This window comes from Xyrauchen texanus, chromosome 20 (assembly GCF_025860055.1).
Source record: "Xyrauchen texanus isolate HMW12.3.18 chromosome 20, RBS_HiC_50CHRs, whole genome shotgun sequence".
Taxonomy (NCBI): domain Eukaryota; kingdom Metazoa; phylum Chordata; class Actinopteri; order Cypriniformes; family Catostomidae; genus Xyrauchen; species Xyrauchen texanus.
Genome location: NC_068295.1, coordinates 9,614,902 through 9,637,203, shown reverse-complemented (window position 1 = coordinate 9,637,203; position 22,302 = coordinate 9,614,902). Strand labels below are relative to the sequence as shown.

At 37.9% G+C, this 22,302-nt stretch overlaps 1 protein-coding gene across 1 annotated transcript in view; it reads right to left on the bottom strand.

Moving 5' to 3' along the window:
• Positions 1-22,302, bottom strand: part of LOC127661130 (lysosomal cobalamin transport escort protein LMBD1-like) — a 146,326-nt gene that overhangs the window by 85,668 nt on the left and 38,356 nt on the right. Inside the window, exons 4-6 of the mRNA XM_052151709.1 lie at positions 8,494-8,591; positions 7,726-7,793; positions 735-823 (exon numbers count right to left, since the gene is read on the bottom strand). Coding sequence (XP_052007669.1) covers positions 735-823; positions 7,726-7,793; positions 8,494-8,591 — 255 coding nt within the window. The remainder of the gene's footprint in view (positions 1-734; positions 824-7,725; positions 7,794-8,493; positions 8,592-22,302) is intronic.

Sequence of the window (22,302 nt, the reverse complement as noted above, 5' to 3'; positions counted from 1 at the left end):
CCTCATGAGGTTTCAAACCACTGTGACTTTATTTTTTTTCTGTGGAACAGAAAATGAGATGTTCACCATTGACTTAAATTGCATTTTTTTGTCCATACAATGAACGTGAATGGTGACTGAGGCTAACATTCTGTCATCAACATTTCCTTTTGAGTTCCACTAAAGAAACAAAGTAATATGAGTTTGGAACAATATAAGTGGGAGAAAAATCTGAAAAAAAAAAAAAAATTATAAAAAAAAATTCTGACTGAACTATCCATTTAGCAACCCTAACAAATACTGTTATACAGACCGTGTCTCCGTCAGAGTGATCACCTTGGAAAGTCTGAAGTCTGCATGAAAGCAGAATGCTAAAAAGAGCTGGATGTTAACTGCCTTACAGAACAACAATTATAAATATTGGTGCAAACATGAGTCTGACACTATTTCTTGAAGTAGAAGGCATGATTGACATGTCAAAATCAGCCAGGCCTTTCTTTTTTCAGACAACAAATTTAGGCAGCACAATGAGGTCTGTTGACATTGATGGGACTAAATGTCAGTGCTGCCAACAGCTCACATCACCTTATCACCTTTGCTAGCAGCTCTGCAGCATTCGTCGCTCTCTACAAAGCACCTGTCGCTTCAGTGTTGTGGCCCCGGAATGCTTCAATAAACCTCTTTGTGGCATCTCTTTGCAAGTGTTAGTAAAACTGAGCTACAATTTTATTTAAAAAGGCAATCATGGTACTCACGGCTGCTGCCCAGCTCCTCGAACAGATACTGCACCTTGTTCCACTGAGTGGAGTTCTGGTTGTGGGGAGATGCCAAGGGCACAAACGTCCTGAAACAGAGGTTCATGCATACCAATATTAATGTCACCATTTATACTGTACATCCATATAATTACAATTTATTCTTAAGACACTCATAAAAAAACTTCTAGTGAACACATATTTTTCTGTTAATTGTACAATTAAATGACCTGGCATGATGGAATAGTATGTAATATTTACAAAGCAAATACATGAATACATTCTAAAATTAGGGATGGACTTCAAAGACCCTTAAACATTGCCCACCAACATCTACTCAGTTTACTCGTATAAAACAAGACTTGTCTACACACAGATAACTAATATTGGCATTATATTCATGCTGTATAGCCAGAGTGGAATTGGCTCCCCAGCTGAGTCTGGTTTCTCCTATTGTAATTTTCTCCATATTTTAGCATCTTATGGAGTTTTGTGTTCCTTGCTGCCACAGTCACCTTTGGCTAGCTCACTGGGGATCTAAAGACAATAATTTTTTAAGGTAAGATTGTCAATAGTGTTATTCATTTAAACTGCACAATGAGGACTTTAAGACATTTCAGCAAAAAAAAAAAATATATATATATATATATATATGTTATGTTTTAATTGATCAGTTTCTGTGGAAGCACATACAAACAATGCTAATTAAATTCCTCTCAATTCAGCATGTCAGTAAAATACATATTTCATGAAGAAAACCACACAATCATTAAGAAATATATATTTAAAAGTGAGCTATTTAATGTATAGAGAAATATGTTGAGTAAAGGAATATTTATTCATTGATTAAAACAAACGTAAAAAGGATGATATTCACAGAACTTGCTTTGTTTGCATTGTTCATTTTTTCTCCCCTTTTCTCCCCAATTTGGAATGGCCAATTCCCAATGTACTCCAAGTCCTCGTGGTGGCGTAGTGACTCGCCTCAATCTGGATGGCAGATGATGAATCTCAGTTGCCTCTGCGTCTTAGACAGTCAACCCACAAATCTTATCACTTGGATTGTTGAGCGCATTACCGGAGACATAGCATGTATGGAGGCTTCACGCCAGCCACGCAAAACTCACCACGTGCCCCACCCAGAGTAAACCACATAGTAGCAACCATGAGGAGGTTACCCCATGTGACTCTACCCTCCCTAGCAACCGGGACAATTTGGTTGCTTAGGACACCTGGCAGGAGTTACTCAGCACATCGTGTGATTCGAACTTGCAAACTCCAGGGGTGGTAGTCAGCGTCTTTACTTGGTGAGCTACCCAGGCCCCGTGTTTGCATTGTTCTTGTGTAAAGGTGTGCCACAAGCTTCTCTCAACAACGGACACCAAGATTTTCACTGAGAAATGACTTAAATTTCATTGTATGCCTTCAGAAGAGGCGCATGGACTACTTTTATGATACTTTTAGGTCCCTTTTTAAGTTCTAAAGTGAGTCACAATCCTTTGCCGTTGTATTGAAAAGACAGCCCATGATATTAATTTAAACATTTTATGTTGTGTTTTGCATGAGAGGGAAAGAAAGTCATTTGGGTTGGAACGACACAGGGTGATTGAACAAAGGCATAATTTTTATTTAAGGGAAAGGGCAAAAAAAAAATGTGTTGTCCTTATTTGCGATTCAGTTTATGTGGAAATGTTTGTTCATATTAAAAGGTCAGAGAAAGTTGTTCACATCAAAAGAGTGTGTGTTTTTGTTGTCCATGGCCGACGGCACGAGTCATTTACTGTGAACTATCGCTGTAAAGATCTGAGTACACAGCGCATGTGATGTATCGCCGCAAGCTTTCAAGGCAACTGAGGATACAGTATGCTCATATTCTGTGTAAATATCTGCAAAACTTACAAAAGTCAGTCATCTCCAATGAAGAGAACATCATTCACTGCGTGAGGTTACATAAGCAGATACCTCAGGCAATGGCTGGCCTGAAATTAAACCCCAAGTTAACCATTAGTTTCAATTGTATCATATAAACTCAATAATATCCATGACTAGCAACTATACATAATATATTACTCTTTCACCAGACCATTACCTGACCAATCCCCTTAAAGGCTAGTAAGGTGATTCAACGGCCATATTCGTAACCCCTCACCCAGGCAGCTCCTATTTACTTGAATGGGGAAAGACCGAAATCTCCTAAACTATTGGTCAATATTACATTTAAATACAATATATTGTATATCAGCATGCCACTGCTTATTCCTAAGCAATAACGGCACTGATATTATACCAGGTTAATTTGTAATCATGTCAATAAAAAAAAGAGGCAGATGACATTATAGTACAAATATGGAAAATTTAAAACACACATTTTTATTTATTTTTTTGCTGCTATTGAACAAAAAACATATCTGCTGTTATCATCCGATGAGCAACTTCAAACTGCAGCAATGAAGTTGCTGTGCAAATAGGGTCAGCTTTGTTTCAATTGCATCCACATCATTCATCATCATTAGCATAATCGGAATTAATTCAATTGCTGTGTCACATTAGAAAAGCTGCGTTGCTCCAGCCAGGTCTCCTAAGCAACCAAATTGGTCTGGTTGCTAGGGAGGGTAGAGTCACATGGGGTAGCCTCCTCATGGTTGATATCATGTGGTTTGCTCTCGGTGGAGCACGTGTTAAGTTGTGCATGGATGCCGCAGAGAATAGCGTGAAGCCTCCGCGGTAACGCACTCAACAAGACACGTGATAAAAAGCACGGATTGACGGTTTCAGATGCTGAAGAAACTGAGATTCGTTCTCAACCACCCGGATTGAGACAAGTCACTATGCCACCACAAGGACCTAGAGCACATCGAGAATTCCAAATTGGGGAGAAAAGGCGGAGAAAATAAAATAAGAAATAAAGAAAAGCTGCATTGAGTATGAATGTGTCATAGTTTGAGGTTGTATGTAAATTATGTTGGAAAATGAAGGCACAGCAGGAAGAAGCTCCATAAAGCATTCAAAGATCTTTCAACAACAAAAGCCTGGTTTGAGCTTAATGGAGGTGTGCACAACCACAAAGATGTAAAATAAATAAATACAAATCTGACCTTCACATCCACTTTCCTTGTTTTTGTTTCCATTGTAAATTAAGGTCTATTGAAAAACTTAAAATAAATTGAAAGATTGCATCTTTAAAAAACAAAATGAATTTTAGCAACGTTTCTAGTTTTTAGACCCATCTGCTCATCAATACATTTCAAAGGGATTTTACTAATTTCAAAATGTTTTGCTTTAACCCCTTAAACTCTATGGACCCCTCGGCAGGTCCAAAGGTAGGTGCTATACTGTGAAAAAGTCTCTGTATACATACAGTATATAACACATTTAACATTTATGCTTTTGGCAGATGCTTTTATCCAAAGCGACTTACAGATGCGTTATTACAGGGACAATCCCCCCGGAGCAACCTGGAGTTAAGTGCCTTGCTCAAGGACACAATGGTGTTGGCTGTGGGGTTCGAACCAGAACCCCACAGTTCCTTGGGTTCAAACCAGCGTCCCTTCTGATTACCAGATTACCAGTTATGTGCTTAGACCACTACACCACCACCACATAAGCCATGAAGAAGCAGCATTTATTTCTTTGTCACACAATATACATTTTGAACATATACAGTGAAATATTTTAGAGCGCAAGGTCAGCCATGACATGGCACCCCTAGAACAGATAGGGTCAAGGGCCCAACAGTGGCATCTTGGTGGTGCTGGAGCTTGAACCCCTGAACTTAGAACCCTAAACCAGAGCCTTAACTGCTGAGCCACCACTGCCATGAGGTACAGAATATCATTGGAAAGCTTACAATCTGAAGTTTTCCCCACTTCTTCATTTATGTTACTTAAAATAACAAAATAAGGCCTCAAAACATTAGTGTTGAAAATTGGTGCCCTCCAGAGGTAATGAGGTAGAATTGTTTATATAAAAATAAAAGTCCTTCACATAGGACATAAATGGAGCATTCATACATCAAATGAAAGCTCTCACTCTCAGGAATGTGACTGCACATTTAATTGTGTTGCACTAATACCACAGTTTGAAAGATTTTCAAAAGAATCGCAAAGTGAAATATGATTTAAGTAAGTCATCAAATAAAAATGTCTCTTTATGCTACAATAACTGCTGCTGTAAGCCCCAAATAGCTAAAAACATTATATCTGCTTTTAACTTAGGAAGTTCTCTAAAACATTTGCCATTGTTTACTTGTCTGTGAGCTTGCTTGGCTAAATATTCCATTGTTATATCTTCTATGTCCAGAACAAAATATGACATTCAGAAGGAATAGCATGCAAAACAACATAATAAATTGTTGAAGAGATATTCAGTGAAACAACGAGAGTGGTGCCTGAACTGAAAATTAGACTGAATGTCTATGAACGACCAAATCTGTGAGGGCTAAAATGCGTTAGAGCTCCACCTAAATTTCAGATCTGTATATTGTTTTGGAATGTGATAGAGCAAAATACAATTTCTAGAGCTTTCTGCAACCTAGTGGAATAAAAATGAGACATTTCAAAAATCTGAGTTTGAGTGAACAGAAAGAGAATGACAAGTTTACAATGTTAGTACAACATTTTTTATTTATTTATACAAATTATAAAGATTATAAGATTCTTATAATTCTTATAATAAGATTATAAACACATACAATATTATTTATGAATAATTATAGGAATTATTTGAATTGCCCCTTCTTTTCTTAAAAAAAAAAAAAGCAAAAATCTGGGTTACAGTGAAGCACTGACAAATAAGAATTTTCCCTATTATTATTTGGGTGATTCACTGAAAAATTAGACCCATTTTTTGGAATTTGTCCAAAGTATCTGTGAATGGTAAGCTTTTAAAATGAGTGTGAAAAATTTCAGGTGGCAGCCCAAAAATGCACCAGAGTATAAGGGGTTAAAATCACATTACTCCTAACCACTTACAAATAACTACCATAAAAAAGAGAGATCTGTTCAGTAATATCAATATGTTCATATTATTATTTTGAGGAAAGTGAGTGAGTAAGTGTACTCTAAAGCTTAAACCAAGTGTGGCATTGATAGAGTGCACTTAGAACTCTTGAGTGATGTCCCAGAGTGAAAGCTACTGATTTACTGACTCCATTTACAATTTTCATCCTTAGCACGGACCAATCAAACCAGGCAAACAAAGGGAAATGCGTTAGGGAAGTCACTCTCCAAATGAACAGTCACAAAATCAGGGGCTCTGTGTCTATGACTCAAAAAAAAAAAAAACATCATGTCCTTGCACATCAGGAACCCAAGACTCAATGGAACTGGTAAAAAAGTGCACTGGTTCAAAAGGTAAAATGAAGACCAAATTGCTTCTGTCAGAAGTGCCACCCCACTTTTAAATTTAGTCGACGGCATGTCTCTCTTCCCATTCTAGGACAGTATCCCATCCTACTGGGTCTATGCGACATGCATCCCTCCCACTACACTGATGAAGCTATCATGTCCAACAGGAATACTATTTAATGGTTGAGAGCACATTAAATTATATGACCTGGTGAGAGGACGTGTTATTCTTGGAGAGGCAAAGAAAATCCATTATGTTTATTTTGCACAAGCACAGTGGAGAGCAAAAGTATCAACTTGAGGTTAAATGGGACAAAGCCATAACATATATTTGTACACATTCATGTACAACTGAGTACAACTCATGTTGGTTTTTAGCATATTGTTGTTAAACAAGACCTCTTAGAGGCTGTTCTGACTGACTGCATTCTAGCGTTTAAAAGAAGCCAGACTCATTGCAAACAAATGGAACAGAATGCTGGTTTTGACTGAGATTTTTAACAATCATTTTACTGTAAGTTGACACAGCATTTAAAAGCATCACACTCATGTGCAAGACACTAAAAATAGAGTGAGATGCAACATAATGTTCAAAGACATCCATTTAGCCCATGCCAACCTAGAAAAACTATTAAAGAATACAGCAATTGGGCGCAAAACTGTGAACGGCCCCTAAACTCTTGAGAATTCTCGACAAAAGGTTTAGAGATGCCAAGTTATCGGAGTTCTGCCTTTTGAGTTAACTGTTTCAAGCACCACACATAAGATTTTTAATTGGACAGCACTGACCATGAAGCGCATATTATCCATTTATTGTGTTTAAAGTCAACATGAAAAACAGTTTGCAACTCATTTTAAGTCCTTATACTGACGTATTTCTGAATGAAACAGCAGTTGATTATTTCCATCAGGACCAGATTGGATCATTAAATAGCAGAAATTATGGAAAGGTGGCTGGATGGGAAGGGTTGAAAAAGTAAGATAAACTTGTGATGAAAAGGACAATCGCTTCATAGGCGGAGCAAGTAATTAAATTTAGATAAAACATTACGAAGACTTATTTTATGTGGAATAATATGTCTCCATGATTCATACACAATGAGGCCAGACATGTGCAATAAGAAAGTAAACAGGGTCAATTTTGAATGATGTTGACTTTAAAGTAGGCTTGATGTCCTACATAAAAAAAAAAAATTTCTTTAAGTGTTTAACTAATTTTAGCTCAGCTCTTTAGAAATATTTACTGATTTTATTTTGTTGCCAATATCTGGGATCGTTGCAAACAGACACAATATAAACATAAAGAATCATTTTAGTGATAAAATATTCAATCATATTTTAAAAATAATCATATTATCAGCAATCGAAGTGACATCTAAAGAGATATCACTCTTTTGAACTAATAATGGCGACTACTGTAGGTTTACAGCTACAGAGAGCTTGTTTTCCAAAAAGTTCAAATTACAACCAGGTAATCTTAGTAAAAAACAACCAAATCGAGGTTACTATAACTTGTCTGTGCAACAATTTCCTTTTTTTCAGCATTCTACCACCCCCTACACCTGCTGTCCACCTGATGGAGGTTAAAGATGTATGATAATTCCCACATCGATCTCTCCACACACTCAGAAGAGCTGCACACTTACCCAATCAAAAGCAGCCCTGCACACACAATCACAAATCCTATGGTATACTTCAGTGCATTTTTCACTTGCTGTAAAGAGAGAAGGAAAAACATGTTTATCAAACCGTGTTCATCAAGCAGTCAGTCTGTAATAACAACATGCTTCATTTCGGAAGGCCAAAGGGGCTTCAAACTGGAGTGTAATATGAAACAACATGAGAGTGAGTAAATGATGGCAACATTTTTATCTTAAGGTGAACTATCCCTTTTAAATACTACCTTTGTAAGCATCTTCTAATGGTTTCAAAGAAAGAGAATGAAAGGGAGGTTTGGAAAGATGAGTTGCTTTTTTATATCTAAATAAATTCTAGGCAATGGAGGAAGATTTTAGGCACGTAATCTGCACATCACTGTGGTGTCCTTTGAGACAAATATTTGACATTTGCAATAAGCAGCATTATAGAGAGGACGATGTGCTTTTTGTCACTTTGTCACCTCGCTGCAGAGTTCTGTTTGAACTCGCTGGGTTATAAATGAACTGACATAACTGTAATCAGGCAAATATCACTTAGCAATGCCTCAAAGGCATTTCTGTTCATATGATTAATATGAACCTCTCTAACTGCAGACAGCACGCCCTGCTTTGCATACTAGAATAGTACACACCATTTCTTTACTACAAAATGTTTTACACAGCTTTTTATGTACCTGCCCTATATTAAAGATGGCAATCGGTTTTTGGGTTTATTGGCGTACTAGATAGATAGACAGGAAAGAGTGGCAGGTTTACCAGGCACTTGTTGCTGTTGTCTTCATCTTTTTCCTCGTAGTAGAAATAAACAAAGGGGATCCAGAGGAAAACACAGAACAGAATGATGGAATACAGAGCTGTGAAAGAGAAAAGATGGGACAGTTATACACCTGGAACAAACACAACAGTCAAGATCCAAATTACATAGAGCAAAAAACAGCATCTCTGAATAGTATTCTGAGATGTTATTCTTCTCATCACAATTGTTCAGAGCGGTTTCCGGAGTTACCGTTGGTGCCAGACAGGCTGATATCAGTATTTCTGTAACTGCTGATCTCCTGGGATTTTCAAACACAACAGTCTCTAGAATTTACTCAGAATGGTGCCAAAAACAAAAAACATCCAGTGAGCGGCAGTTCTGCAAATGTAAACGCCTCATTGATGAGAGAGATCAACACAGAATGGCCAGACTGGTTCAAACTGAAAAAGTCTACAGTAACTCAGATAACCGCTCTGTACAATTGTGGTTGCCGGTGTTTTAGCAGCACGTGGGGGACCTAAACAATATTAGGCAGGTGGTTTTAATATTGTGGCTGATCAGTATATATATATAACAGTGTTATCAGATTCATAAAATCTAAAGTTTTTAAAAAGTGTCTTTAAACACTTAGAAAGTATGCAGAGATTAAAATTTTAAGAACATTCTATACAACTTTTACAGATTATTTTTATGGAAATCATATTTACCATTGTCAACAATCAAGATCCACATTAAATATAGAAAAAAACAGCATTATGAATTTAGATGTTACGTGCCAATGCCGTGATGCTCACTATCGGTGTACAGATCGATTAATTTCTTCAATTGAAATTAATTACAATTGCAATTTACACAGACAATGACATGCTTTTGATTTCTAAATTAAACTCTGTGATATTTTTGTTGGGCATATAGTAAAAAAATGTCAAGGTACTATAAACATTTATTACATAAGTAAGAAAGTAAATAAATACATCTTGTGCAAGTAAATCTCTTAAAATATCATATCATTCAAAAATGTAATTTGTTTATGACATTGTAAGGTTCTTTCACATTTCAATAGAACTCAAGCTCAAACGACAGCATTTGTGGCATAATGTTGATTACCACAACAAATAGTTTCGACTCGTCCTTCCTTTTCTTAAAAAAACAATTAAATCAAAAAGGTACATTGAGGCTCTTACCATGGAAGTGAATGGGGCCAATGTTTGGAGGGTTTAAAGGCAGACGTGTGAAGCTTATAATTAACACAAAAAAGGTTAGCAAGCAATTTTATCACACTGAAATCATGATAACATGCATATTGTTTAAGTCTTGTGGCTATACTTTTGAAATAGTGTTTTAACATTTACAGATTGGTCCATTTCACTTCCATTGTATGTTCTTTTTCTTTAAGAAAAGGAGGGGCAATTCAAAATACATTTTTGTGGTAAACAATATTATGCCACAAATGCTGTCGATTGAGCTTAACTTGTATTGAGCCTGGAATATTGATTTCATGTCAAATGGTACGACCCCCCAAGTTTTTGTTTTATATTTGCAAAAATACTTTTCAACTTTGAAAAATATATTTAAAAACATATCTTTAAAAAAGATGAATATGTGTACACTTACTTTTAAGGCGTAACTTTTACTCAGTGTTTTCAGATTCATTAAATCAAAACTTATATATTGCATAAACGTGTTTCAAAAAATACAAAAGAAACCAATATGATTGTGTAGATACAGAATAAAGATTACATGCATCTAAATCAAGATTTGTACAGATTAATATAATTCAAATCTTATCCATATTTTTCCTTGTCAACAATGACCAGACAGAACATTACAAAGCGTCAATCCATGTCAGCAAACTAAGGGTTAAACAAACATGAATTCAGTAGTTTGCTGTTCACCATTGTCATGTAAACTTTAATTGACGGATATACAGTATGGAACAGGCTATAGGATATTCGTAATGAACACAAATGAAGTGCCAAATCAGTGTCTGCACATGCACAAGAGTCATAGAAACCAATCAAAGTCCCATATTAAGCCCCGAAGCAAAAACGAACAGGCATAATCAAGTTAAAGGAGCAAAGATCACTGATATTACAACAAGAGTTTATGCAACCAAATGTGACAGGCAGAGAAATTGATTTGGTTGATTCCGCTCTTTTCCTTTCATGCAGTGAATTAAAATGGTCAGCTTGGCCTATTTCACTACAGTGGACCCTGTGAATCAGATCTCTTGTCAACTTCATTTCTCATGTAGGTTACTCAGTTGATACAAAAGCTTTGAATAACACAATGCTACTTTAGGCTGGAAAATGTTTCATGGTAAAATACTGTAAATAGATATGTGTATCTACATGTACAGTGGGGTTGAAAAATCTGAGACTACTAATAAAAATGCTTCTATTTTGCTTTGCAATCTAATTCAATATATATTTTTTCATAACAAATGTTATTATTATCAGCAAGTTAACAGTCAAAGTCACACATTTTCTTATTCAATTATTGACCTAGAAATAGCACAGAATATTAAATACTGCATATTCACATTTGACATCATAACATTTCTTGGTTTCATATTTTAAAGTTTTTGTTTATCTACAGATTTAAATTAGATTATGAATCCAAGGTTTCAATGTGATATCAGACTTTTGGACCCCCATTGTTTGCAGTGGATTAAGCAACTGAAACTGTATAGGACAAAAATCTTTCATGTAACACAACTCACTGATTATTTTTCTTTAAATGGAAACATATACATATATATATATAACACGGACTGTCTTCCATACTGGCATCACACAGAATGGCTTGCAGTGACCTTCTATGAGTACAATACAGAAAAAAAAAAGATCCATCATTCTGTCTGCGGTCAAGTAAGACAAAAAGCTAATTTCCGTAAACATGTAAACATGCTCTGCACACATCAGTCAAATCTGTGCACGTGTGCTCAACTGATAAATTATCTGAAGTCAATGGTAGATATCTCTAAAGGACGGCCGAGTGCGTTTCTGTTGGGCAAAACAGAAATTACTTTTAACAGCAGGCGAGAAGAAAACACAACAGCCACGACACTTTAAAATCAACAATAATGGGAGGAAAACGGTGATTGTTATCGTTTCACAAGCCCTGTGGCGAGTGGGGGATGATTTTGCCAGCTGTTTGGAAGCTTTCAAAAGTAAATTTTTTGATTGCCGCACTTTTTCTGGATTATTGTGAGGGATTCAGTCATATCCCGTTATTTCATTGGATCAAAGCTGTTCATGAAGTTACACTCTGCACTCTCTCAATTTACCTTGTGGCATCGAATCATCACTCATTTTGTTGTTTTTTCTGTTTTATGATGAAAGCATTTCTCATGGTTATGAGTATACTGATAATGAGTGTAAACATTCCTAAGGGTTCCGTCTATCCCATATCCCTTTGACGCAAACAACACAGCTTGTGCACACAAGGAAAATCACATGCCATCAAACTGTAAACCAATCCAAGCCACCCAGAATCAATTTGCTGCAATTAGAAATAATAGAGAGCATCTGTCATGAGTTTCTATGTAGCTAATTAGCTGTTCTTGTTAAGGCAAGTATCACTATTTCTATTGCTCATACTTTGAACAAATGCCTAATATTAAGAACTTTGGCACATATATACAGAAAGCTCATTTAAATGAATTACTTAATCAATAAAACAAATCATTACTCATCATGCACCATTTGTGCAACAGAAATAAATGATACTTCAAACTGCAGCTTGTTGAGTTGAGGTTTGCGGTTACTTTTCTAAGTGATCGGATTTACGCCTAGCAGACAATAAAAAATCTCATGTACTTACAGTAACAGAGGGCTCCTAACCATATCTAGGGACCAGAGGCTGTATAACAGAGCCATATGGTTTGTCCCAAATCACATACTTCTGCACTATTTTATGCCATTTTGTAGTATAAGTAGTGCGAGTAACATGTTCACAGTGAAACTGCAACGAAAAGATCTGCAATACGAGCACCAGGATGATATGCTTCTTCAACCGAAATAACAGAGTGTGGAATGTTAGACATGGATAAAAGAAAGTTATACAGGCTGCCTCCTGCAATTTTTCTCACTCAAATTTAAAAGTGCACCATTAACGCATACTGTGGACTATTTGCCAAAAATGGGACAAATTTATTTCAGAACGTTTTATTTATTTAATATATATATATATATATATATATATATATATATATATATATATATATATATATAGGTCCTAAATTTGTAAGCATGTAATTCTGGTTCTGTTTCCTCCAAATTATCTTATTTTATTCCACTTCTTTATCACCTTCTAAAATGGCACGCTAATGCATTTTAGCCCTCCTAGATGTGCTTGTCCATAGACATTCAGTCTAATTTTCAGTCCAAGCACCACACCCATTGTATTATTGAATATCTAGGCATAAACTCATTCTAGGTGTCATTAGAAAGCTAAGATCCTCCGCTTTAGGATGATTTTTAACATTTTATAATCAATAGTCAAAAACATACATTTCCGGTGATTTGGGAAGCATGCTTTTTCCTGCTGGACTAAATATTTTGTTCTGGACATCTAAGATATAACATTGGATAATTCAATCAAAAATGGCAAATTTTTTAGAAAACAAAGGTAAGAGCAGATATAAAGTTTTTAGCTATTTGGGGATTAAAGAAGCAGTGATCGGCACATAACAGAGATATTTGTTTTATATACTTTGTAAATAAACTGTACAGAGCTTTTATTTGATTTGTGTTATTTATGTACTATTTGAAATACTTTTATATTCATATTTCTACAACATGACCTCTAGGTGGCACTGATTTGGGATGCGAATATTTTCAGGCCCTATTTTGCTATTTTATGTAAGAAATGCAGAAGTGTTGGGTATCTATTAAAAGTTCAGATTCTAATATTTAAAACGATACCACATATGCCTGACTTATGTATTAAGAGACTTTATTTGTGACATTGCGGCCCCTTTTGGACCCGCCGGCAGGTCCATAGAGTTGAAGAGTAGATATGGTTGTGATGTTAATACCATAATAATATCTGAATAACCCATTTTTGCAGCTTAGTACTTTCCAAAAATGGTCTAGGTGGACTACGGAAGGAACTTTGCCATGTGAATGTCAAAGTATCTCTAAAGCAGCCTAAATCACGCTCTGTCCCCTTTAAGGTAATGAATGAAAACCCAGTACCCACCCATTTCTCTTGTTTTCTCTTCGCTTGCCTCAGAACCCATGGTAAATGTCCCCATATTGTGTTTGTATGGCAAAAGGTAAGCAAAGCTTCTCTAATATGAAGTACGGTGACAGTAAGGCATTATGAATTCATGTGAAAGAGGTAAAGAGCAGACACTTAAAGGGGCTACAAAGCTATTTTAGGCAGGAGGGGGGCTATCTACAGGTAATGGATGTCTCTGAAGAAAGAACCAGCAACTCCTGTTAATGTGCATCTAAGAGGAAACAGCACACTTGGCTTAACACTTTCTTGAGGTGATAAAATTATTCTTTAGCACGATTCAGTCAAGTCAAACAAAAACAAATTAAGTGTAATTAGACCATCACGACCACGGTGGGCGCTTCAGATTTAACAAAATATTAGAAAAGAATTACAATAAAGGTTACAATAAGACACTAACAATGGAAGTGAATAGATCCAATTTGTGGACGGTTTAAAGGTAGAACTGTAAAGCTTATAATTTTATAAAAGCACTTACATCCATTCTTCTGTTAAAAGTAATGTAATATGTGAGGTGAAAAAGGTGTTTAAATCGTAATTTATTCAGTCTTTTTAGGGTCCGTTGACATTACATCGTGATGGCAATGAAGTTGTAAAATTGGCTATAACTTTACACAGAAAAGGTTAGTAAGCGATTTTATCACACTAAAATCATGGTAACACGCATATTGTTTAAGTCTTGTGGCTATACTTTTGAAACAGTGAAGGGCAGATTCATTCCTTTCAGCGCAAACACGCATCCTTTCTATGTAAATTAGAAAACTCTGAGTAATTTGCCCTGCAAAATATACACTGCGCTATTACAGCCAAATGGAAATAGGCTGTAAAATTAATTTTATTTAAAAGAGTTTTTGAATATTTTCAACCAATCATTTCAGTGGTAATTAATCAAATACTCATCAAATGATGATTAAGAGTGCCATACCCTGGCATATATCCAGATGTGCGGTGTCAAGTGCAGAATTTATATCCATTTGGTTTTTAAGGTGATTTGTAACCTTGTGATTTTTATAGCCTGCAATTTCACACTCCGTTGTCTCTAAATCTGAGCATATGGTTGAGAAAAGCCCATCTGTCAAAGGACAAAACATAGTCTAAGAGTACCGATTTTGGTCATAACTCCAATTTGATAAAATGTTTAGGCCAAGATGCTGCTTTTTGCCTATGCACGGCCAATATGGTTTCATGACAACTCATAATCAGAATGAGCTTTATTGCCATGTATGCTTACACATACAAGGAACTTGACTTGGCGACAGAAGCTTCCAGTGCAAACAATACAACAAGTAACAGAGATAATAAAAAAATAAGAGTATATATAAAAGTATATATAGAAATACACAATAAAACTAATATATATATATATACATTTCTCATTAATGCAATTATCTAATCAACCAATCACATGGCAGTTGCTTCAATGTATTTAGGGGTGTGGTCCTGGTCAAGACAATCTCCTGAACTCCAAACTGAATGTCAGAATGGGAAAGAAAGGTGATTTAAGCAATTTTGAGCGTGGCATGGTTGTTGGTGCCAGACGGGCCGGTCTGAGTATTTCACAATCTGCTCAGTTACTGGGATTTTCACGCACAACCATTTCTAGGGTTTACAAAGAATGGTGTGAAAAGGAAAAACATCCAGTATGCGGCAGTCCTGTGGGCTGAAAATGCCTTGTTGATGCTAGAGGTCAGAGGAGAATGGGCTGACTGATTCAAGCTGATAGAAGAGCAACTTTGCCTGAAATAACCACTCGTTACAACCGAGGTATGCAGCAAAGCATTTGTGAAGCCACAACACGCACAACCTTGAGGCGGATGGGCTACAACAGCAGAAGACCCCACCGGGTACCACTCATCTCCACTACAAATAGGAAAAAGAGGCTACAATTTGCAAGAGCTCACCAAAATTGGACAGTTGAAGACTGGAAAAATGTTGCCTGGTCTGATGAGTCTCAATTTCTGTTGTTACATTCAGATGGTAGAGTCAGAATTTGACGTAAACAGAATGAGAACATGGATCCATCATGCCTTGTTACCACTGTGCAGGCTGGTGTAATGGTGTGGGGGATGTTTTCTTGGCACACTTTAGGCCCCTTAGTGCCAATTGGGCATCGTTTAAATGCCATGGCCTACCTGAGCATTGTGTCTGACCATGTCCATCCCTTTATGGCCACCATGTACCCATCCTCTGATGGCTACTTCCAGCAGGATAATGCACCATGTCACAAAGCTCGAATAATTTCAAATTGGTTTCTTGAACATGACAATGAGTTCACTGTACTAAAATGGCCCCCACAGTCACCAGATCTCAACCCAATAGAGCATCTTTGGGATGTGGTGGAACGGGAGTTTCGTGCCCTGGATGTGCATCCCACAAATCTCCATCAACTGCAAGATACTATCCTATCAATATGGGCCAACATTTCTAAAGAATGCTTTCAGCACCTTGTTGAATCAATGCCATGTAGAATTAAGGCAGTTCTGAAGGCGAAAGGGGGTCAAACACAGTATTAGTATGGTGTTCCTAATAATCCTTTAGGTCAGTGTATATACACATATACACACACACACACACACACACACACACAGTACCTTGTAAATGTATTCAGACCCCTGACCAATTCTCTGATCTTACCAAATTACAAATGGTACAGTGAATTTTCATTCTGATTTATATTTTATTTTAAAACACTGAAACTCAAAATCAATTACAGTTAGGTGACATTGTTTTTTTGTTGGGAAATATTTTTATGTTAAATAAAAAACTGAAATATCTTGCTTGCATAAGTATTCAACCCCCACATGTTAATATTTGATAGAGAGATATTTTGTTGCAATAACTGCTTTTAAGTCTTTTAGGGTACATATGTACCAGCTTTGCACACAGTGACAAAGTGATTTTGGCCCATACTCGACATATTTGCTCCAGGTTCTTCAGATTGGTTGGGTGACACTTGTGGACAGCAATTTTCAAATAGTGCCACAGATTCTCAATAGGATTGAGATCAGGACTTTGACTGGCCCAATGTAGGACATTTATCTTTTTGTTCTTAAGCCACTCCAATGTTGTTTTGCCTTGAGCTAGGGATCATTGTCCTGCTGAAAGGTGAATTTCCTCCCAAGCTTCAGTTTTTTAGCAGACTGAAGCAGGTTCTCATGCAGTATTTCCCTATATTTTGCTCCATCCATTCTTCGTTCAATTCTATCAAGATGCCCAGTCCCTGCTGATGAGAAGGATCCCCACAGCATGATACTGCCACCACTATACTTCACTGTAGGGATTGAGAGTCTTGAGGAATAGGAAGTGTTAGGGTTGTGCCACACAGAGTGCTTTAAGTTTTGGCTAAAAAGCTCCATCTTGGTCTCATCTGACCACAAAACCTTCTTCCACATCGCAGCTGGGTCACTCACATGCTTTCTGGCAATCTCCAGACGTGGTTTCAGATGGTACTTTTTGAGTCATGGGTTCTTTCTTGCCACACTGCCATACAGGCCAGCGTTATGCAGTGCTCTTGATATGGTTGACCGGTGCGCCAATACTCCACTCCCAGCCATTGAGCTCCTTCAAAGTGATTGTTGGCCTCTCTGTGGCTTCTCTCACAAGTCTCCTTTATGTTAGAGCACTGAGTTCTGAGGGACAGCCTTTTCGTGGCAGTGCCTTTGTGGTGTGGTGCAGCTTCCACTTCCTAATTACTGATCCAACTGTGCTCACTGGGATATGCAAACATCTGGATATTACTTTCCTAATCTATGCATTGTTATTAATGTATTTCTACCTTCTGTGGAATGCTCTTTGGTCTTCATTTTCCTTCAGATTCACAGCCTGGCCAATGAGTCAATTCAAGTCAAGTGGTTTGTATTTTCGTTTCAACCATATCAGATCCTACTCTCCACCCTTTCCAAACTGGGCATCACTGGAACTGTGCTTGGCTGGTTAAACTCCTATCTCTCAGAAAGGTCCTTCGAGGTAGCCTGGAGAGAGGAGGTATCCAAGCCACATCAGTTACTTACTGGGGTACATCAGGGATCAGTGCTTGGGCCATTCTCTTCTCCATATACACAACGTCATAAGGACTCATCATCCAGTCACATGGTTTCTCTTAACACTGCTATGCTGATGACACGCAACTCTACTTGTCTTTCCAGCCCAACGACACCACAGTGACCGCTCGAATCGCTGCCTGTCTGGCGGACATCTCAGCCTGTATGAAGGAACACCACCTGCAACACCACCTGCCAAGACCGAACTCCTTGTCTTTCCAGCCAACCCTGCTGTTGAACACAACATCACCATGCAGCTGGGTCCAACAACAGTGTCGGCTTCCAAAACGGTCAGAAATCTAGGGGCAACCATTGATGATGAGCTAAATTTCACAGACCACATCTCAAAGCTGGCAAAATCATGTAGATTTACACTCTACAATATCAGGAAGATAAGACCTTTCCTCTCAGTACATGCCACACAAGTGCTCGTTCAGTCACCAAAACACTTTCCCGGATTTCAGTTTCATCATACCATGTTGGTGGAATGACCTTCCCAACTCAATCCGTGAAGCTGACTCAACTTCAAAAAACAGCTAAAAACACATCTTTTCCAAGAGCACTTAACCAGTCACTAAAAAAATTAAAATAATTACAATTCTTGTTGTACTTAAATCTGTTTTGTATATTATTCTGATGATAGAGAAACTTTGTAGTATGGCACTTTTCGTATCACTGTCTCCTTAAGATGATTCGCTTATGTTTTCCTCTTTTGTAAGTAGCTTTGGATAAAAGTGTCTGCCAAATGAATAAATATAAATATAGAGTTAGTACAGTACACAGTGAAATGAGACAACGTTCCTCCAGGACCATGGTGCTACATAAAACAACATAGGACAACCCCAGAACCACATGAGACTACACAGACTAAATAACATACCTATATAAAGTGCACATGCAAACGTGTGCAAAAAGTACAGGACAGTACAATAAATTATTAACAATGAGCAGGACAATAGACACAGTAAGAGACAGTGCAGCGCCGAACAGTACACAGTAGTGCAAAAGATGACAGTTTCTAAAAATGCCAAATGTAAACATAACATACTATGAGATAGGGTTCTATTTTATTGAGGTAGCAGCCAGTTATAAAATGACAAAATTAAAGGGCAACTCAGGACAGTGTGTGTGTGTGTGTGTGTGTGTGTGTGTGTGTGTGTGTGTGTGTGTGTGTATGTGTGAGCCTGTATTTATCACTTTGTGGGGACCAAATGTCCCCATAAGGATAGTAAAACCCGAACTTTTTGACCTTGTGGGGACATTTTGTCGGTCCCCATGAGGAAAACAGCTTATAAATCATACTAAATTATGTTTTTTGAAAAGGTAAAAATGCAGAAAGTTTTCTGTGAGGGTTAGGTTTAGGGGTAGGGTTGGGTTTAGGGGATAGAATATAAAGTTTGTACAGTATAAAAACCATTATGTCTATGGAAAGTCCCCATAAAACATGGAAACACAACATGTATGTATGTGTGTGTGTGTGTGTGTGTGTGTGTGTGTGTGTGTGTGTGTGTGTCAAACCAGTCTCTGAGTATTGAGGAGTCTGACGGCTTGGTGGAAGAAGCTGTTACACAGTCTGGCCACGAGGGCCCGAATGCTTCGTTACCTCTTGCCAAACGGCAGGAGGGTGAAGAGTTTGTGTGAGGGGTGTGTGGGGTCGTCCCCAATGCTGGTTGCTTTGCGGATGCAGTGTTTTTTGCAAATGTTTTTGATGGAGGGAAGAGAGACCCCGATGATCTTCTCAGCTGTCCTCACTATCCTCTGCTGGGCTTTGCGGTCTGAAACGGTACAAGTCACAAACCAGGCAGTGATGCAGCTGCTCAGGATGCTCTCAATAGTCCCACTATAGAATGTAGTGAGGATGGGGGGTGGGAGATGTGCTTTTCTCAGCATTCGAAGAAAGTAGAGACGCTGCTGGGCTTTCTTGGTAAAAGAGCTGGTGTTGAGGGACCAGGTGAGGTTGTCCGCCAGATCTCCACAGAGGAGCCGTTGATGTTCAGCGGAGAGTGGTCACTCTGTGCTCTCCTAAAGTCAACAACCATCTCTTTTGTTTTGTCGACATTCAGAGACAAGTTGTTGGCTCTCCACCAGTCCGTTAGCCACTGCACCTCCTCTCTGTATGCTGACTCGTCATTCTTGCTGATGAGACCCACCACGGTTGCGAACATGATGATGTGATTCGAGCCGTGACTCAGCAGAGTGAACAGCAGTGGACCGAGCACACAGCCCTGGGGGTCCCCAGTGCTCAGTGTGGTGGTGGTGGAGATGCTGTTCCCGATCCGGACTGACTGAGGTCTCCCAGTCAGGAAGTCCAGGATCCAGTTGCAGAGGGAGGTGTCCCAGCAGGTTCAGCTTTCCAATCAGGTGCTGGGGAATGACTGTGTTGAATGCTGAGCTGAAGTCTATGAACAGCATTCAAACGTATGAGTCCTTTTTATCTCGGTGGGTGAGGGCCAGATGGAGGATGGTGGCGATGACATCGTCTGTTGAACGGTTTGGACGATACCCAAACTGCAGCGGGTCTAGTGAGGGGGCAGCTGGGTCTTAATGTGCCTCATGACAAGCCTCTCGAAACACTTCATGATGATGGGTGTGAGTGCGATGGGACGGTAGTCGTTGAGGAAGGACAATGATCCTTCAACAATGGGTTTTTATCAAGAAAATGTGATTGCAACTTTAATGATTCACAGGTGGATGCCAATGGTAAAGTACTTGTGTCCTTGTTAGGGCAATTTCTTTCATAGGTGAAACCTGGCAGCTTCCACAGCACAGGGGTTGAATACTTATGCAAGCAAAATAGTTCCTATATATGTATATATATATATATATATATATATATATATATATTTAAACCAATGTCCCCTAACAATAATTGATTTTGAGTTTCAGTGTTTTAAAATAAAATATAAAATGCACCATTTGTAATTCAGTAATATGAGATAATTGGTCAGGGGTCTGAATAATTTTGCAAGGCATATATATACACACACACACATGCACACACAAACACAAATGTACAAATACAAATCTGTTATATACAGATAGGCATGGCAGAAGAAGTAGGATATGTTGGATAAATGGAAATAGACTAAGCTGTGTAATAAACATAATTATTCCTCAATGGGGCAGTTTTAACTGATCATGAGATGGATAGCCTGAGGGGTTAAAAAAACTGTTCTTGTGCCTGATGGTTTTGGTGCTCAGTACTCAGTCAATGTGGTTCTCCCACTTCAGGTAATGTGAGAAGGTATTGCTCAGGAACCTAAATGAGACTACTGCTGCCACAGTGCTGTACAGAATGGTGAGAGGGGTCAATGTTGGGGTGTTACTTAAGTCCACAATCATCTCCACTTTTTTGAGCATGTTCAGCTCCAGGTTGTTTTGATTACACTAGACAGCCAGCTGTTCAACCTCCCTTCTGTATGCAGACTAATAATCATCCTGGATTTGTACATTTGTAATTTGTACAAGATATTGTACGGCTTGGCTCATATAAACAGATAAGACTTTTATTCCAATATAGACCAACCAATCAACAAGCAGAGTTTCAAATTGATACAACACAGGCTTTATATTTTAGCTGGTCTCCTATCCAACACATTATTTTAAAGAAAAGAACTGTCAGTGAACATATTTGGTTACTCATTCCATATTTATTTATGCAATACAAATGACTTATATATGTTAATTAACTGTAATAAACTTACCTCATCTTGTTTCAAACCTTGATGTTTTCTTCTGTGGTACACAACAGTTATTTACCTATTAAAATCATGGTTAGGTGTAGGGTTTAGGTAAGGGTTTAACCTAAGAAAAACCATAATAACATAATTTTGTTGGATTATTTATAATCCTCTGTCGGACTAAGTCATACTTTTTGTAAAAGCCAACTCATAAGATTTCTTACGATTTTGCAATTTTGTGCTATTATTACGACTTCTCACGAGACCGGTTGGCGCGGCAGTATATATTAAGTGAACCATTTGTAGGCTAAGTCCCCCAGAAATTAAAATACTGTGGCTCTGTGTCAAAACATTGCTCTGTTTGTTTGAGCATCCTGAGCAGCAAACATCAGCTCAAACAATGGTGCAAGTTTGGAGTGGGACAATATGTTTGTCCGGCCAACGGCAGATGGGGTAAGAGTTGGGGAAACCTGTTTGAAAACTGCATTTGGTGATTCTATTTTCACATATATAACACATTTCACCTTTAAAACAAGTCATTATTGTGTGTCAAATGTCAGAAGATGATGGAAAACAAGGGCATGACACAATTCAGCCCCATTCAACAGGCTGCCACTTGGTGTGTTTGCCTACATGCACTGAAGCACACACACGCACGCACACACAAACAAACACACACACACTCAATGTATAACCATTCAATGCTAGAGGCACACATTGCTGTACTGCTCTCTGTCACCAGTCTGTGAGCTCATGGCACACAACCAATGTGTAATATTAATCATATCAACATGAATATTAACAATGGCGAGGGAATGGGCCACACTGCATTACTGCAGATCAT